We start from the raw sequence: 15,192 nt of genomic DNA, 5'->3' as shown, positions 1-15,192 counted from the left end.
TCTTCTTAAAAGCAATCAATCATTCAAAGGGAACATTGATGAATAGCACAGAGCAAATCAAACCAGATACTCATTTCTTCTTCCTCCTCCTCCCCTCTTTCCTCCTCCTTCTCCTCACCCCCCCTTTTTTTTTAAATTAGGCCTCACTGCAACATGATATATTGACTTTTTCTGAAGGCTTCTGAGCAACCATACATCACACAAGAGCACTGAACCTGATCTGGGTTTATGTTTCTCCAGATACTTGTGGACTTGTGGGGACCAGTGATTTTCACAACAGCCATGAAGAAAGCTGGCAGTATCACCCACTATCACTTTTATAAGCGATAAAGCAATGAATCATTCTACTCTCGAAAGCCTGCTTTTCTCAAAAGTATCCACTGAGTGTCTTCTCTGGGGTATCATCACCTGGTTGCACCAGGGACTCTGGCTGCTTTGCGGTTTCTCGTGATTTCCTGTATGCATGGTCTAGGAGCACTTGACTGCTGTCACCGATCTGTTAAAACTGGATTTCAGTCCAGAATGGGGCTCCGACTTTTTCACTGTAAATGAGGGCGAGAGAACTAGATGGCTCCCTAGGGGTTTCTGAGTGTGTGCTGCATTCTGTGCTGTGCAGCAGAGGCAGAAACTCTAATCCCTCAACATAGCTCCTGTGGGCTTTGCACACCGAATGCTTAAAGGAGGCTGACTACTTGGCCTTGTGAAAGGAAAGTGCTGGAACGACCCTTGTCTTCACTGTGCCTGATCATAAGCACGCTGCTTCACGTAGCTCTGGGAGGAAAGGTGGAGAGAAAGAGAAAAGGATCCGTGGACCTGCCCTGTCTGGCCAAGGCTGCCCAGGGGACCATATCTCAGTTTCATCTTCATGAATTATTCAGTGACTGACAGCTATCGGAGGCAGACGCTGTCCGTCCTGAGCCCAGGTCACTCTGTGCTTCTGTTGAGCACCCTGACCTTGTCTTCTCCTCATGCCCATCACTCTGTCTGTCACACTGCTTCCCCTACCTCTCCACCTCTGCCTGAAACCTTCCTTGGTGCCTCGCCTCCCCCACCCCCACATCTGCTTTGCCCTCTGCTGCTGTTACCCCTGCCCAGAAGATGAAGGTTCTCTTCTCGGGGACCCTCCCAGAGGTACCGATCCTCATAGCTGTCTTCTGCTTCATCCTCCAGAGCCCCACATGCCTGGTCATAGAGCATCCTCAGGACTGTCAGGGTGAGATTGCCTGTGCAAAAGCAGAGCTGGACCCACCGGGATGCCCAGAGTATAGAGGCTTAAATTTGTACAGAGGAGTTTGGGTGTAAAATTGAGGAGAGGGGAGAGCTGTGAGGGGAGCTAATGACTCTACAAGATATCTGGACTTGTTGGGGAAGAGGAGCCCTGGGAAATCACAGGGACCAATAGCTCTTGGGTGTTAACTTTTCCTGCCACCCCCACCCGACCCCATAGGTAGGTCCTGCTCTAGGGCGACACCTGCCCCTTGTCCCCCTGGAACCTTCCTCTCTGGAATGGGTCCCCACACTACCCCTGTCTGCCACCTCTGCCCTTCGGAGTTCTTCAACCCCTGGCATGGCCAGAATGCTTGTTTCCCATGCGGCTCTGAGGCCACCCAGCCAAAGGAGGGCAAGGACACCTGTGTCTGCCAAAAGCCTGGACGAGTTTTCCAGGTATGTCCTCTAGCAGTGGGACCAGGGGCAGGCTGCATTTCCAGGGCTGTCTCGTTCCCACCTTAGCTCAGGTGTAACCTGACCAATGGAGGCTTGGGTTTCCAAAGGACTTGGGAGAAAGGTTGTAAGGTACAGGGTTAAATGTGAATTTCAGGTAAATAGTGGATAGTGTTCTAGTGTCTCATGGGACTAATAAAAAGCATCCACCATACATCAGAAATTTGATTTTAACTGGTTGCTCTGTGAGGTTAGTTAGTTGGATAGTAAGTTAGTTAGTTAGTTAGTTAGTTAGTTAGTTAGTTAGTTAGTTAATTTGCTAAATATAGTTACCTTCCTGGAAGGAAATGTCATTAGCTACCACGATCGCTCAAAACATGCCTTCGCCCAAGCCCTTCCAACCTGAATTTTTCCTATTAACCAGCAAATGTGCTTGTAAGCCCTTCCAGTACCGAAACCCTCCTGTCTTCTTAACTAAAACGATAGGATACCAGTAACCGTGCCCCCACGCCACTCCAACCTGTGTTTGCTCGCTTCACCTCTCCTGCCCTCTCTTCTGGTACATCTCAGAAATGTTCACACCCTAAGGGCCATGAGTGACCCATCACTACCAAGTACTAACCAGCCAACCTGAGATGGGATTCCTCCCACACGTCCTTACTTTCAGCCCAGTGATGGTCAGTGCCCTTGCCTCCCCGGCCATGAAGACATTGGTGAACCAGTGGGCTGTGTCCAGAGAGAACATGAGATCTGCAGGAATGGAGCCACTTGGAACCAGGAGGGGATATGTCTGACCAAAGAGCAATGGGACGACCACTGTGCCCAGGAGGTAGGGGCTGCTCATAGATTATTTATTGGTGGTGGTGATGGGGGGGGCAGCAGTGGTGGACTCTGAGGGGAGTGGCAGCAGTGGTGCATGGCCACAGTGGCACCCCTCACTACCCACCTCAACGTTATGGGTTCTTAGATGAAAGATACTCTCTCTCTCTCTCTCTCTCTCTCTCTCTCTCTCTCTCTCTCTCTCTCTCTCTCTCTTATATTTTAATATGCCTTAAACAGCTTAATGGTTGGGCCACTTCCAAATCTCCACATGGCTAACACATTCCCCTTCGATATTCCTGAGTTATTACTTACTAAAACCTGTTTGAGTGCCCTAGACCAGACCTGCAACCCTCTTTGACTGAGTTCCCCAGCACTTACATGACGGCTTTGTTCTCTGTCTGGCACACCTTGAACATGGTCTCTACTCCTTTCTCGGCATGGTGGTTATCTCTCTTCTTACTCCTTCCTAAGTTCCTTGCCCAGGAATCCTAAAGTCCCACTTCCGTCTCTGTCCCCAGCCATTGGCCGCTGGCAGCTTTGTCTACCAGTCAAAACTAACTGGGGGCAGGTTCCCTCAGTGTCTTATGTGCAGACGTGAGGATTCTCATGCAATTTGGGGGACCAAATTAACAGAATAAGTAGTATTAGACCAAATCCACAGCACACCTTTTCCTCCTACACCTCCTTGCTACTGTTCCAAGCCCAATCTGGATCGTTCTACCAGGCCCTCCCTGGAAATAGAGAAGGCTGTACTCTGTGGTCTGACATAGTTCATATAAAAAACTGAAGACCCGTAAGGAGTCCCTCCTCCAGGGAAGGATCCCTAAGAAGCCAGAATCTTTGCTCAGGTTTGTCCCACACCGGGAGAGGCTCATGGCTATGACCCACACCTGGGGCTCTGCTTGTGCTGGGGACAACAACCGAGTGGAATGTGTGGAACCCTCTGCTCAGGAGAGCAGAGACACATCCTGCAGCTCAGCTGTGCTCAGGGCATCCCACGAATCGCCATCCCTGAAGGCACTGGAAGTCAGGTACGCTGTCCCAACATTGTCATAGTGCGACTAACTGCCCCCAGAGATGGACTGTGTGGGGTGACTGTGCAGGAACAGTCCCAGAGGCCACTGTACCAGCTCACATCATGTTGCAACCTGCCCTTTATTTAAGATTCCAAAGCAAGAGAAAGGGCCCTTTGGACAGTTTTATTTCCTCTCATAACCTCATTAAAGATGAAGCAGGCCTTGTGTATGCTAAGGAGATACATGTCTGGGAGAACATGATCCAAGGCTGTTTCTAATCAAGGATTTCTTAGATCTACTATGACACCACTTCCCTCCATCCCTCCAAATGCCCCAGGAGACTCTCCACGCCTTCCTACCAACCCTCTTGGTGTCTTCAGGAAAGAGCTAATGTCCCTGTCTAAAACCCTCACACCCTCATCCCTAGGAATTTTACCTCTTGGACAAGCCTTCCTCACCACGTGCCGTGGGTCATCCCTGCAACTTGGACCAAGGGACAAAGTCTGTGCCTCTGTATGTGATCAAGGTGAATGGTAAGAGAGTTCAATGGGTAGAGGCCATGGGGACACCATGACACAGTACTACACACATGTAAACCTAATATTTTGCATGTTTGCATACTCTGCCCTCTTGCAGAAGTTGGGGAGTGGTGGGCAACACTTAACTAAGGTTTCCCTGAGAACTGCAAATGAACCTTGGTACCTCCATGTTTTAGAGGGTAGACTCTTAGTGGTAGGAAAGGGTCTCACCCCAGTGCCCACTGGGTCAAAGTTTTCTGTCTTGGCCTAGAGCATGGCTTCCAGGGTCTGATCAGACCAGGCCCTGAGCTTCTGCACCTACTGGGCCTGCCTCTCGTGGATCTGAAGCATTCAGACCAGGGGCCAGGTGAGTCTCTCAGCCTCACTGTAGGCTCTCCTCCCCCTCCTTGCCCTATCCCAGGCTATAGTTCAGGGTCATCTGAAAGTGTCTGCTGAGTCTCATGCTCAGAATCCTCCCTAGGGAACTTAACAGATGAACATCAGATCTACCCTTGGTCACCGGGTCTCAATTCCACATACTCGGGAGACGTGTTGGGTATCCAGAACCCTATAGTGTGCCTCCAAACCAATGATACACTGGCTTTCCTGGTGTCTCGTGAGCATTACCCAGTATATGACCTGTGAGTACCCAGAGTATCACGGCCCTATACCACAAAGGACACACATCTGGCACTACCTGCGAAAGGTAACATGCCCCACTCTCTCCATGCCCAGGGGCCACTTCTACAACACATTGCAGCAGTTTGACTGGGGGCGCTTCCGGGCCCTGGCTGAGGAGTCCCAGCTCTCTGAGCAAAGCCTCTTCCTGCAGCAATTCCAGCTGCCTGGAGTCTACGTCTTCTATCTGAGTAGCAACCGGCACCGGAAGATGGTTAGTGTATAACAGTCTGCCTCATCTAAGACTTCGTCTAAGACCATTTTCCCTCAAAAAACAAAACAAAACAAAAAACAATGGCAGAGAGGGACGATCTAGCATAATCAAACGTTCAGGCTCTCATAACCCTAAGAGACGGTCTGGGGTTCGCCGAGGTTCCCATCATAGTAGCCCAACACATGATGTGTTAGGAGGAGTGATCTGTGAGGATGAATGCTCAGTGTGTGTGAGCATAGTACACTGCCTGGTTTAGGCCCTTTGCTTGTCTCTCACAACCATCCATTTGATCTGCCCTGCCTACTTGTCTTTCATCCTTGAACATCCTAGGTCAATCTACACAGTAACCTCTCCTTAGGAGCTACACGCTATGCCACTACACTTCTGGCTACCTTGTCTGTGTCACACAGCAATTTACTATCTCATCCTGTGAGACAGAGACCTTCTGTCTCTGTGGACCAAGTGCCAGAGCATGCAGCCACCTCCCTCCAGATGGAGAGTCGTCATATATGAATGGATTTCCCAGGAAAACCCAACTTCTGCCCACCAGCCCCCAAGGCTGAATGGCTATCTGGTTAATATTGATATGCCGGGGTTGCCTCTCTGCCTCCTGCCAGTCTCTGACAAGTGGTGACACAAAGACTGAATAGACTTCTTTCTGCCTAGTACCTTCGTACTCTACCACCTGGGGGCCGGTGCTTTGCGGATGGGCCCTTTGCCTTGACGACACCCAGGAATCTTATCCAGACTGGCATTGCCAAGATCCCCAAGCCAGTGAAGAAGGCTCACTGGCCAGGACTCCTGGGGGGGATGCTGCTGCTTCTAGGGCTCTGCCTGCTTCTGTTGGTGAGTAAAGCTTACGAGTAGCATCTTGCCAGCCCCTTGCTTCCAGTCCTGCTTGTAGGAGGCCTTAAAATAGCTGCTGAGACAGAGGTGGAAGAAATGAACAGAGGCCTTGGGCCACCAGTGCCATGCCTAACAAGAAAGAATATACACAAAAACAAAACATGACAGATCTGTGGTGAAGCGTGTACACAGGCCCCTGACCAGACAAAGACAGGGTTGACCATTCTCTCTGGGAGGTCAGGATAGACTTTCTAGGAGATATGATCTCTGAAAGAGACCCAGAAGATTGTGGTTCCTATACTAGTAAGGGGGTTAGAAAGTCCAGAGAAAAAAGTATTATAAATCCAATCAACTACCAAACAAAACATTCAGGAAGGGCTGGAAAGATAGTTTAGTAGGTTAAGTGTTTGCCTTGCAAGCATAAAGACCTGAACTTGATGTAAAGTTATATATGAATTTATAAAAACCAGCGCTCATGTCAAATCAAGCATAGTATCACATGCTTGTAACCCTGACTTTGGGGAGATGACAATGAATATGTCCCTGGGACTTGTTGGCCAGCATGCCTAGCCAAGTCAGCAAGCCCCAGGTCCCAGTTAAAGGCCTAGACTCATAAAACAAGGTGGACAGCAACTGAGGAACGACATGTGGAGTTGATTCTGACCTCCACATGCATACATACACACACGCACACACGCACACACACACACACACACACACACACACACACACACACACGAAATGAATTGCATTGCATTTATACTGAACAGGCACAGACTTTCTCGCCATTACTCTCTAAACAATATAGTAGGGCAAATGTTTACAAAGTATTTACATTGCACTAGGCAATATACAGAAATATAGATGATCAGAAATACGTCACGAGGTGTGTATGAGCATCTGTGGGTTTTGGTACAGCAAGTCCCGGAACCAGTCCCTGTGGATATCAAGAGATGACAGCATTAGCAGCAATGTTTCAAAGACACAAAGCACCAGTCTTTGGCTCGCTCTGGGGACCAAGTATGAGTCCTGTGACTGGAGCTTAGGCTCTGTGGCCAAAGATAAGGCTAAAACAATTCATCTTTCTAGCTCCGTTGTGGCTAAGACGACTAAGAAAGGCTTTGTTTTCTAAGCAGCCGATAGGAATGTTGAGAAGAGGAAAACATCTGAGAAGACTTGAGCTTGTGAGACACAACCATGCAAGCGTAGGGAAGGGGTGAAGAGGCAGCTACAGAGAACAGGGACTTTCATGGGTGAAAGAAAAAGAAGATGAGATACCCCCAAGCCATATCCAAGAGAGGAACTCCTGCAGAAAGGACTCCTCTCAGCTTCCTTCTTCTGCCCCTCCCCATGGTGTGCCCTGTAGATCCAGTGTAGGAGCCTCGGCTGGGCTCAGAAGGCTGCGCCACACCCCATCTTCAGGACTCACCAGCAAAGATATAACCTTGACGTCTACATCTCCCCAACAACTGGGATGACCTCAGTGAGGAGAGGCCAATCTCCCCGAGACTGTGAGGTCCTCAGAGTTGAAGGGAGTCGTGGTGAGTGACAAACTGGGGTAGATTCCAAGGGCTGAGCCCCAAATCCAACTGGCGAGCTTCTGCCATGTTTCATCTTCCTAGGCTACTCTTTGCTCGGTTTCTACCATCATCCGTTCGCTTTTTCTCACAGAGAGCACTTATTAAGTGGCTACTGTATACTTATTGCTAGACACTAGGAATACAGTGTCAAGTTGGAAAGAGACATCTGAACACACATTTGTCAAGGAAAACGTAGTACAACCAGATGCAAAGTACTTGAATTAAGAAATGGGGAAGGCCACTGTTGACTGACACACAGATGCGGAACCAACCACCCCAGATTTCCTGTATTCCAAAAGAAATTAGGAAACCGAGGCTGATGAAAGAAATCGATTTATTTTTAGGTTGGCCCAATCAGGGAAAGAATCTAATGTCTATCCACCAGGCCTATGGCAGTATTACAGTGTATAGCCTTCATAGGACAGTGGCCAGAGACCTGCAAATGTGGCTGTGAGATAAAATGGCTGGGTCTTTTCTTGGAGAGAAGGCTAGTTGGCCCCAGGCTGCTTCCATTATCTCTGTACTCAGTAGACTGCCCTTACTGTCAGCATGGAGGGTGTGTTATATTCTTACAAGTTAAGTTGTTCCACCACCCAGAGGAACAAGTTGCAAAGCGCATTGTGTACATCCTGCTGACGCTTCCCTTTTAACTGTTGCCAATCAAAGTGGTGGGATTAAGTTGTGCCTCTCAGACTTCAATATGCATAAAGCTTCCTGGCAGTGGGGAGGGAGGTCAATGGCCTTCTGACTCCACAAGGTGGTGGTCAGGCACAGCATTTGTGCATTTCCGTCAAGCTCCTTAGAAACACCAGTGGTTCATATAAAGCCCATGCCTTCAGTAGACAGACTGAATCTTCTGGGAACCTGGAAGAAGATACACTGACGGTGTGTCAGCTCTGCATTTGGGGAGCCTAATCATACTTCCACCCACCGCAAACCCCCACAGGTGGGACCTGGGAGGACCAGGTAGACCTCGAATGGTTTGACACAGAGGCCTTCTTTGAGATCCTACATCGGCAGTCTCTGACAGTGACGGCCAATCTCAGCCAAACCAACAAGGAGGTAACTGGAAGCCCCAAAAGGTGCTCAAGGCAGGCAGAGACAAGCAGGGCTGGAAATAGACTGGGGGAGGTGAATGGGACACAGAGCCTTAAGAAAAGAAAGTAGAGAAGATAGAAATTTTCAGATTAAATTATGATTCATATTAGGAAATGTACAGGTAAGGAAGGGAACATAGCAAGGCCAAATCGGGGGTCTTGTTGTAGATTCCTATCCCTGGTCTTCAGTGACAGACATTGGAAATAAGTCAATGCACTAGAAGTCTAAGATCAAAACTGGGCCAGGAGCTCAGTGACAGCATCTGCCTGGCGTGTTGTACGCATGAGATTTGATCCCCAGCACTGACTTGGAGTCTTGAGGGGAGAACTTTATTCTTGGCCAGTTTTATCCTTTTCTTCCGAGGCCGGTCCTCTGGCGTCTCTCCAGATATTGGCAGCAGATGGCGCTCTAAGCTTATAGTAAAAAGCTGGTGGCTCGAGGAAGGCGGTCAAGATTAATTCTATCCTCTCTTTCAGCTCAAAGTCCTCCACCTCAAACTTCTTAAGGAAGCCAGTTCCCTCCGGCAGCTGTGGGGTACTCAGCGTTGCACCTCCACTAACCAAATTCTAACCCAGAGAAAACAACAAGAGGTTGGACTTTGAATTCACACCTTCTCAGCCAGTCTCTGTGCCCTTTCAGTCCCAAACACCCCCCTCCCCAGTGCACCCTCACTCCTGCCCTGAACACTCTGAAGTTCCAGAGGAAGCTGGAACTCCCCCAAAGTTGATGTCCCTGGGGTTGGACCCCTACAGGTAAACAGGGCAATGTGTCTTTGACCCAGGCTGCTGAGGCAGTGACCAGGGCTGCAGAGGAAGAGTCTCGGCAGAGGAGAAGCCTGGCGGGAGAGTATGCAGCAAGCCTGGCTCACCAACTGGAGATCCTTCACCAAGACCTCCGCACCAGGCAGGACCAGTGGGCCTCTTTCTGCTCGGCACTGATGGAAGCTCAATGGCTGCTGAAAGCATCTGCAAGCGCTAACCCAGAGAGGTCCCCCCAGCCTGGGCAAAGTCCTGGAGAGTATGTACCTGGTTATCCTGAGTCAGAGTACGGAATGCAAACCGGGGAAAGACAAAGTATGGCTTCACAGAGTCCTAGAAGTAGCTACATGAGGTGTCCTTTTCATCTCTCATTGTCTCTGAACTCTGACCAGCCCTGACATATCCCGTGTCTCTGCAGGGTGACTTCTCAGCTGGACACTCTGCTGGGCCACTTGTCCCAGGCCATGCTGCAAGAAGGCCACCGCTTGAAGGCTTGGGGTTTCCTGGACACTGGCACAGGGGCGGAGCTGCTACAGGCGGGTAAGCCCCGCTTGGCCTCATCTAGGACCTATGGGGAGGCAGTTCCTATGTTGAAACTAAATCCCTGCATTCAGGATGATAGGCACCTCAAAACCCCAAGTTCTACCCCTAAAACACCTGCAGAGGCAGAAGTGGAGGGGGTTGCAAAGCAGGTGGGAAACCCTGGGAATGGGAGGGGTCTCCTGGTCAATGGCCCCACACAAAAGAAGAGGGGAGCTCAGAAATAAGGAGGATGAGGAAGGAAGTCATCGCAAAGGACAGCTTTGCAAACCATGTGACACTTCTTGAAAGTGAAAACCTGGCAGACAAATGTGAACAGTCAGGTTTGGAAAACGTTGGGTTTGCCTTGAAAAGATATCCCTTAAAAGCATAGTGAGTTCTGAAAATCTGCAGCCCCATCTCACTCAATACACACAAACCTTTCCCCAAAGGGCCTTTACCCAGCCTGCAGGCTGAAGACATTACAATGGTGAAGCCCAGTGCTCAACTCAACTCAACTCAAAAAAAAAAAAAAAAAAAAAAAAAAGCCTCTATCCTGGGGAGCACCATCCCCACTATCTGGGGAGCACCATCCCCACTATCTCGGGAGCACCATCCCCACTATCTGGGGAGCACCATCCTTGTGAGGTTGGGGTGAAGTTCTTGCTAACTTCTTCCTGTCGCCAGCCAAGATTCCTAGCCTTCCCCCGTCACCTCAGGAGAGGCCCAGCAGGCAGCCTTTGCTTTCCTGCAGCCTCAGCAGGTCCTCAAAAAGGTGCTGAGGACATCATTGTGAATCCTGTCACCAAGTTGATGGTCCCTGGACCCAGCTGTATGATGATACTCCCAACAAGTGGCCACATAGCACCCATACCCCCCAGCTACTTCGTCCACCCTGACACTGGGCACGTGCTGCCTGAGGCTGGACACCTAGGATATGATCTGCTGAGCTCAGCGCTGATACCCATTACTGACACTAATGCTGGTAAGACCCTGGCCCACTAACCAGCCCCAACTTTATTTTGGACTTCAGAGATTGAGCAGTGCTCCCTGGGGACCTCGAGAATGAGTGCACAGATAGTACAGCTCTGTCCTTAGTCAGGGGTATTGTTGACCTGCAAACTAGTGAACACCTCCTCCTCACCTCACCTCCTACTCCCACTGGATTTGTGTGGTGCAAGCCTTTACTCCAGCAACTGGGAGGCAGAAGCAGGTGGTTCTTTTGTAATTTGAGACCAGCCTGGTCTAGATAGTGAGTTCAATGCCAGAGAGGCTTCACAGAGAGACTGTCAAAAACAAAGAGAAGGAAGAGGAAGAGGAGAAAGAGGAAGGAGGAGGAAGAGGAGGAGAGGAAGAAAAAGGAGAGAGAGAAAGAGAGAGAGAGAGAGAGAGAGAGAGAGCGCTGTTCAATGAGTGAGGGTAGGTTCTACAGCAATTCTCTTCCATGATCTATAAAACAGGGAGAGGGCACAGAGGGCAGCAGATGGGGGGTTGCTAACGCCTCCCTGTCTCCCAATCCAGGTGACGTCCGAACATCAGAGGTCACCGTTCTGCCCTACATGCCCTATCCAACGAGTCCTGTCACAGGTTGCCCTCCAGACACTCACCTGCCCATCTTACAGCCAAGAAGAACATCACAGCTGGGGGCTCTCATGTCTGACCCCATCACAGGCATGGAGGTGCCTGTGCTTGCTGTGACTCTGCACCCCCAAACCAGGCAGTGGCTCACTCTCGGAGGGACATACTGCAATCCTCTCACCAAGACGATGGCCCCTTTGGAGTTGGGGGGCCCCATGAAGGACCCAGTCACAGGAGGCATCGTGCCAATCCTAGGCGTTGGGCTGGATGAACACACAGGTCTCCTGGAAACTGTCAGCACCTTCTACTCTGTTGCCCCTGCCTGGCTTAGCTGCCCAACTTCTCCCAGCCTCCCATCTTCTTCATGCTCTGGCCAAGCTAGAAACGATACCCCGTCCTCTCTTTCCACTCAGAACTTCCCTCTTCTTCGAAGTTTCCCTCTCCTCCTCTCCACCTCTATCACTGTTCCCCCAAGGTCATTTTACAGTAGAGGTAAACCCAAGAGGGCAGGCAGCTCCTGCTGTCAGTGCCATGGCCTCCCGTTTTTCTTGTCCTTGGTGATGCTGTGGCCCTGCCCTGCCTTCCTTCTTCCTGATGCCTTGCATGTTTTTACCACCTCGGGTCTCTTTCCCACCTAACCCTCTAGGTGTCTTGCTTCCAGGTCAGGTGTTTGCAGTAGGAGGGCTTCGAGATGCCACAGGGAGCCTCTTGATGCCTGGTGACAGCTTTGTGGAGCCGCTGAGTGGGAAGACAGTGCGGCTCCTGGGAGCTTCTCAACAGGCAGGCCAGATAGCAGCCCATGCAGGGGGGTCCCAGGCCCTGCTGGATGCCAATGTCTTGGTGGCCCAGAGGCAAGTGATCAGGATGCTCCAGCAGTGTCGGGAGACTTCGGGATCCAGGGCACAAGAACCGCTGGAGTCTGCCATAAAGGGCATGAAGCAAGCATTAGCCTTGAGTCTGCACCACATCCTCCACCAGGCTCGGAGGCTGGAGAGACAGTTGGCGGCAGCACGTGACATTGAAGCCAGCGGTGGCCAGATAGGTGCGTGTTGCTTTGGGCCCTGAAATCCCAACCCCAGAATGGCTCCATGTTTTAGTTCCTCGCGCCTAAGCTCCACTGGCCTTGCACATGTGTGGCCAAAATAAGAGACGAGCAGTCTTGTTATCTCATAAGGTTCCTAGGTACATAACCAGCAAGTCGTCCTTCTTATATGGGATCCTGACGGTCAGGGAGTTGAGTAGTTTGCTCAGCAAGGCTCCTCCAGATACTTGGCAACAGAGTCAGGCCCAAGGCTGGAATCCCCTACGTCCTCCACACAACAGTCTTCTCCTCCCATCTATAAACTGAGGAAAAGAGACGCCCTAGTGTTCTACCTCTTCCCTATGACCCTAATGTGAGGGACTGGGGGGGAAGGCAGGAAGAGGAAGTAAGAATGGCATCTTCCTGGAGTTTATTTCACATCTCACTCTTTCTAGAAGCTTCCATCTGCCCATGGTGCGACATATGCACACACACACCCAAAAGACCCAGGGTTTGGGGTTAGAATTGACTGGACTTTGAATACCTACCCTTTAACTCGTTGACCTTGTTTTACATCTTTAAGATGAGGGATAAAATTACAGTAATTCATAGACTAGGGTCAAAGGGTCAAATAAAATATAATTTATATGGAGTTCTTAGCTCAGATTCTGACATATTGTGATTAGGCACTCAGGAATACGAGTTTCTGTTTCATTCCATCCCTCTTCTCAGTGTGGCTTGGAAGCCTTTCTGATACCAATCAGGCCATGTTAACCTCACATCTTCCCTTCTGAATTCAATATGCCTCCTGGGGCCCAAAGGAAACATAGGCCATGTTTACACAGCAGCCTCTCTGGACAGGGACTTGGAGCACTTGGAGCCTGGAAAAAACTCAGGTGGTTTTGCCTAACCCCAACTCTTCTTCTCTCAATATCAGGAATGATGTGCTACCCTGGGACAGAGCTCTGGGTGCCAGCTCTGTATGGAATGGAAATCCCAGACCCTGAAGGCTCTGGGCTCATGGTGCCCATCTTGGGCATGCATCGAGATGGGGATTCTGGTGCTACCACACCCCTGGCCGGCACAATGGAGGAAGCTGCTGGTAAAGGTGAAAGGCAACATGGAGCCCCTAAAGCTCCAGGGGATCGGGAATGTGGCTTAGTCCCTGGTAGAGAGAGCCTTGCAAAGCTCAGGAGAGGTGGCCCTGATCCACTGACACAAGCCAAGGGAGGGGGGCATTCTAATGATTCTGCTAGAACAGACCCAAAGTAAGATGACAAACCTAGCGATCATGGATTTCCGGGAAAGATCTAGGTCCTTTCAAAGGTAAGCACAATGGAAGCCAACCACACACTCCAGCTCAGAGCCCGGAACAGGATTAAAGGGAGGTCCTGGGGCTTCTTCCCGTGACTACGCGTCCTTCTTTCCGTGACTACGGGTCCTTCTTTCCTTCCCCCATATCTGGTAACGAAAGCCAGCAGTGGCTTTGGGATCCCACAGGTCTTGTCCCAATCTCCATTGGGGCTCAAGCCATAGATCCCATAACTGGGGAGCATGGCCCTGTCATTGGTGTTCAAATGGACCCCTCTGCTAGAGTGGTGGTGCCTGTGGTGCAGGTGCTGGAAGCCTTGCCGCGTGGAGCGGGAGACCCGGAGCTGGTATGTTCAAGGGGCCTCTTCAATGCCTTCCCTCACTCAGCATTTACCTGTTGAGCGCCTCCCACTTCCAGGTTCCAGGCGCTGTGGGCGGGGTGGAGATACAAGGCAAGTATCCTTCTTGTTGTTTGCTTGTGTGTTTCAGACCCTGACTACAGGTGATGAGGATGTTAAATGAGCTCAGACAATGGGCACTGGAATAAAACAGAGGGGAGTTCAAGGAAGATTTACAGAAAGAGAGAATGCTTGGGCTAAAACTTTCAGGGAGGCATGGAGTGGCCACTCCAGCCACTCGGCCTCAGGACAGCAGGACAAACAGAGAGAGTGGATTTGAGGTCAGAAGTGTCCCAGAAGGAGGATGGAGAAAGCAGAGAGGCCAGTGGGGATTGCAGGAAGTAAATCTCAAGCAACCTGTGCTGAGAGGCTAAGAAGTGGGCCGAGAAAGCCACATGGACCCAATAAAGAGTTCTAAGTACATAGGCAATGTCCTAGGGTAATTATCTTTTAAACTGTCAAATTTGAAAAATGAGGACTAGCATAAAGTTATGGGTAAACCCACTACATTTTTAAATTATGTAAATGAAGAAGCAAAGGACACTCCCCCCCAACACCCTCTGTACCCACCGTCAAGGCCCTGCAGACACCACTTGCCTCTCTTCCATTCTCGCCCACCGAATGCAGCTGCTGTTAACAGGTTGTCACACCTCCTTCCAGACATTTTTATGCCTATATATAATCAGCGTTCTAGAAATTTCCCTCTGGCACCTGTGCAAAGCATGGATGGAATGGGGCCAGCCCAGAGCAGGAAGCCCCGTCAGGAGGTTGCTACAGTAATTCAGCTCTTGGAAGATTTCCATCAAAATAAAAGTAACTTAGTATCTTACCATACATTTTAAGCCCAGTTACAGTTTCAGACACAAAGATGGATAGTGTTGAAAGCTTTTGTGATAGGGGCCAGGAAAATTAAATTTTCCAAACATCATTTATTTCCCAGATTTGTATGAGGGAGCCAGATTAGGGGCTGAGGTGGTAGCTAATGCTCTCCGTCCTTACCTTCCTCCCCTCGCTTTCCCGGGAGAAACATTGGGGCAGAAGCACAGAGACTAGAGGCTAGATGGAGAGAGAGACTGGGGAGCTGGTGAGAAGTGTGGAGTTGTTTTCCCATCTCCAACCAAGTCAGGCTGCTCAGGGCATACTGAGGAGCCTTGGGGGTCTACAGCCAAGCCA

At 50.2% G+C, this 15,192-nt stretch overlaps 1 protein-coding gene across 1 annotated transcript in view; it reads left to right on the top strand.

Moving 5' to 3' along the window:
• The first annotated feature begins 1,098 nt into the window (after window positions 1–1,098).
• The window catches only part of RGD1562811, a 29,301-nt gene continuing 15,207 nt past the window's right edge, over window positions 1,099–15,192 (top strand). Inside the window, exons 1-18 of the mRNA XM_087564105.1 lie at window positions 1,099–1,213; window positions 2,298–2,491; window positions 3,333–3,515; window positions 3,928–4,033; window positions 4,290–4,385; window positions 4,500–4,659; window positions 4,754–4,910; window positions 5,577–5,756; window positions 7,123–7,297; window positions 8,283–8,398; window positions 8,911–9,024; window positions 9,216–9,451; window positions 9,611–9,732; window positions 10,466–10,696; window positions 11,233–11,568; window positions 11,951–12,331; window positions 13,248–13,418; window positions 13,811–13,968. Coding sequence (XP_087420231.1) covers window positions 1,099–1,213; window positions 2,298–2,491; window positions 3,333–3,515; window positions 3,928–4,033; window positions 4,290–4,385; window positions 4,500–4,659; window positions 4,754–4,910; window positions 5,577–5,756; window positions 7,123–7,297; window positions 8,283–8,398; window positions 8,911–9,024; window positions 9,216–9,451; window positions 9,611–9,732; window positions 10,466–10,696; window positions 11,233–11,568; window positions 11,951–12,331; window positions 13,248–13,418; window positions 13,811–13,968 — 3,231 coding nt within the window. The remainder of the gene's footprint in view (window positions 1,214–2,297; window positions 2,492–3,332; window positions 3,516–3,927; window positions 4,034–4,289; window positions 4,386–4,499; window positions 4,660–4,753; window positions 4,911–5,576; window positions 5,757–7,122; window positions 7,298–8,282; window positions 8,399–8,910; window positions 9,025–9,215; window positions 9,452–9,610; window positions 9,733–10,465; window positions 10,697–11,232; window positions 11,569–11,950; window positions 12,332–13,247; window positions 13,419–13,810; window positions 13,969–15,192) is intronic.

The sequence above is a fragment of the Rattus norvegicus genome, chromosome 8, assembly GCF_021556685.1.
Source record: "Rattus norvegicus strain SHRSP/BbbUtx chromosome 8, alternate assembly SHRSP_T2T, whole genome shotgun sequence".
NCBI lineage: Eukaryota > Metazoa > Chordata > Mammalia > Rodentia > Muridae > Rattus > Rattus norvegicus.
The sequence above is the reverse complement of the archived record's forward strand: the minus strand, read 5'-3'. Positions and strand labels throughout refer to the sequence as shown.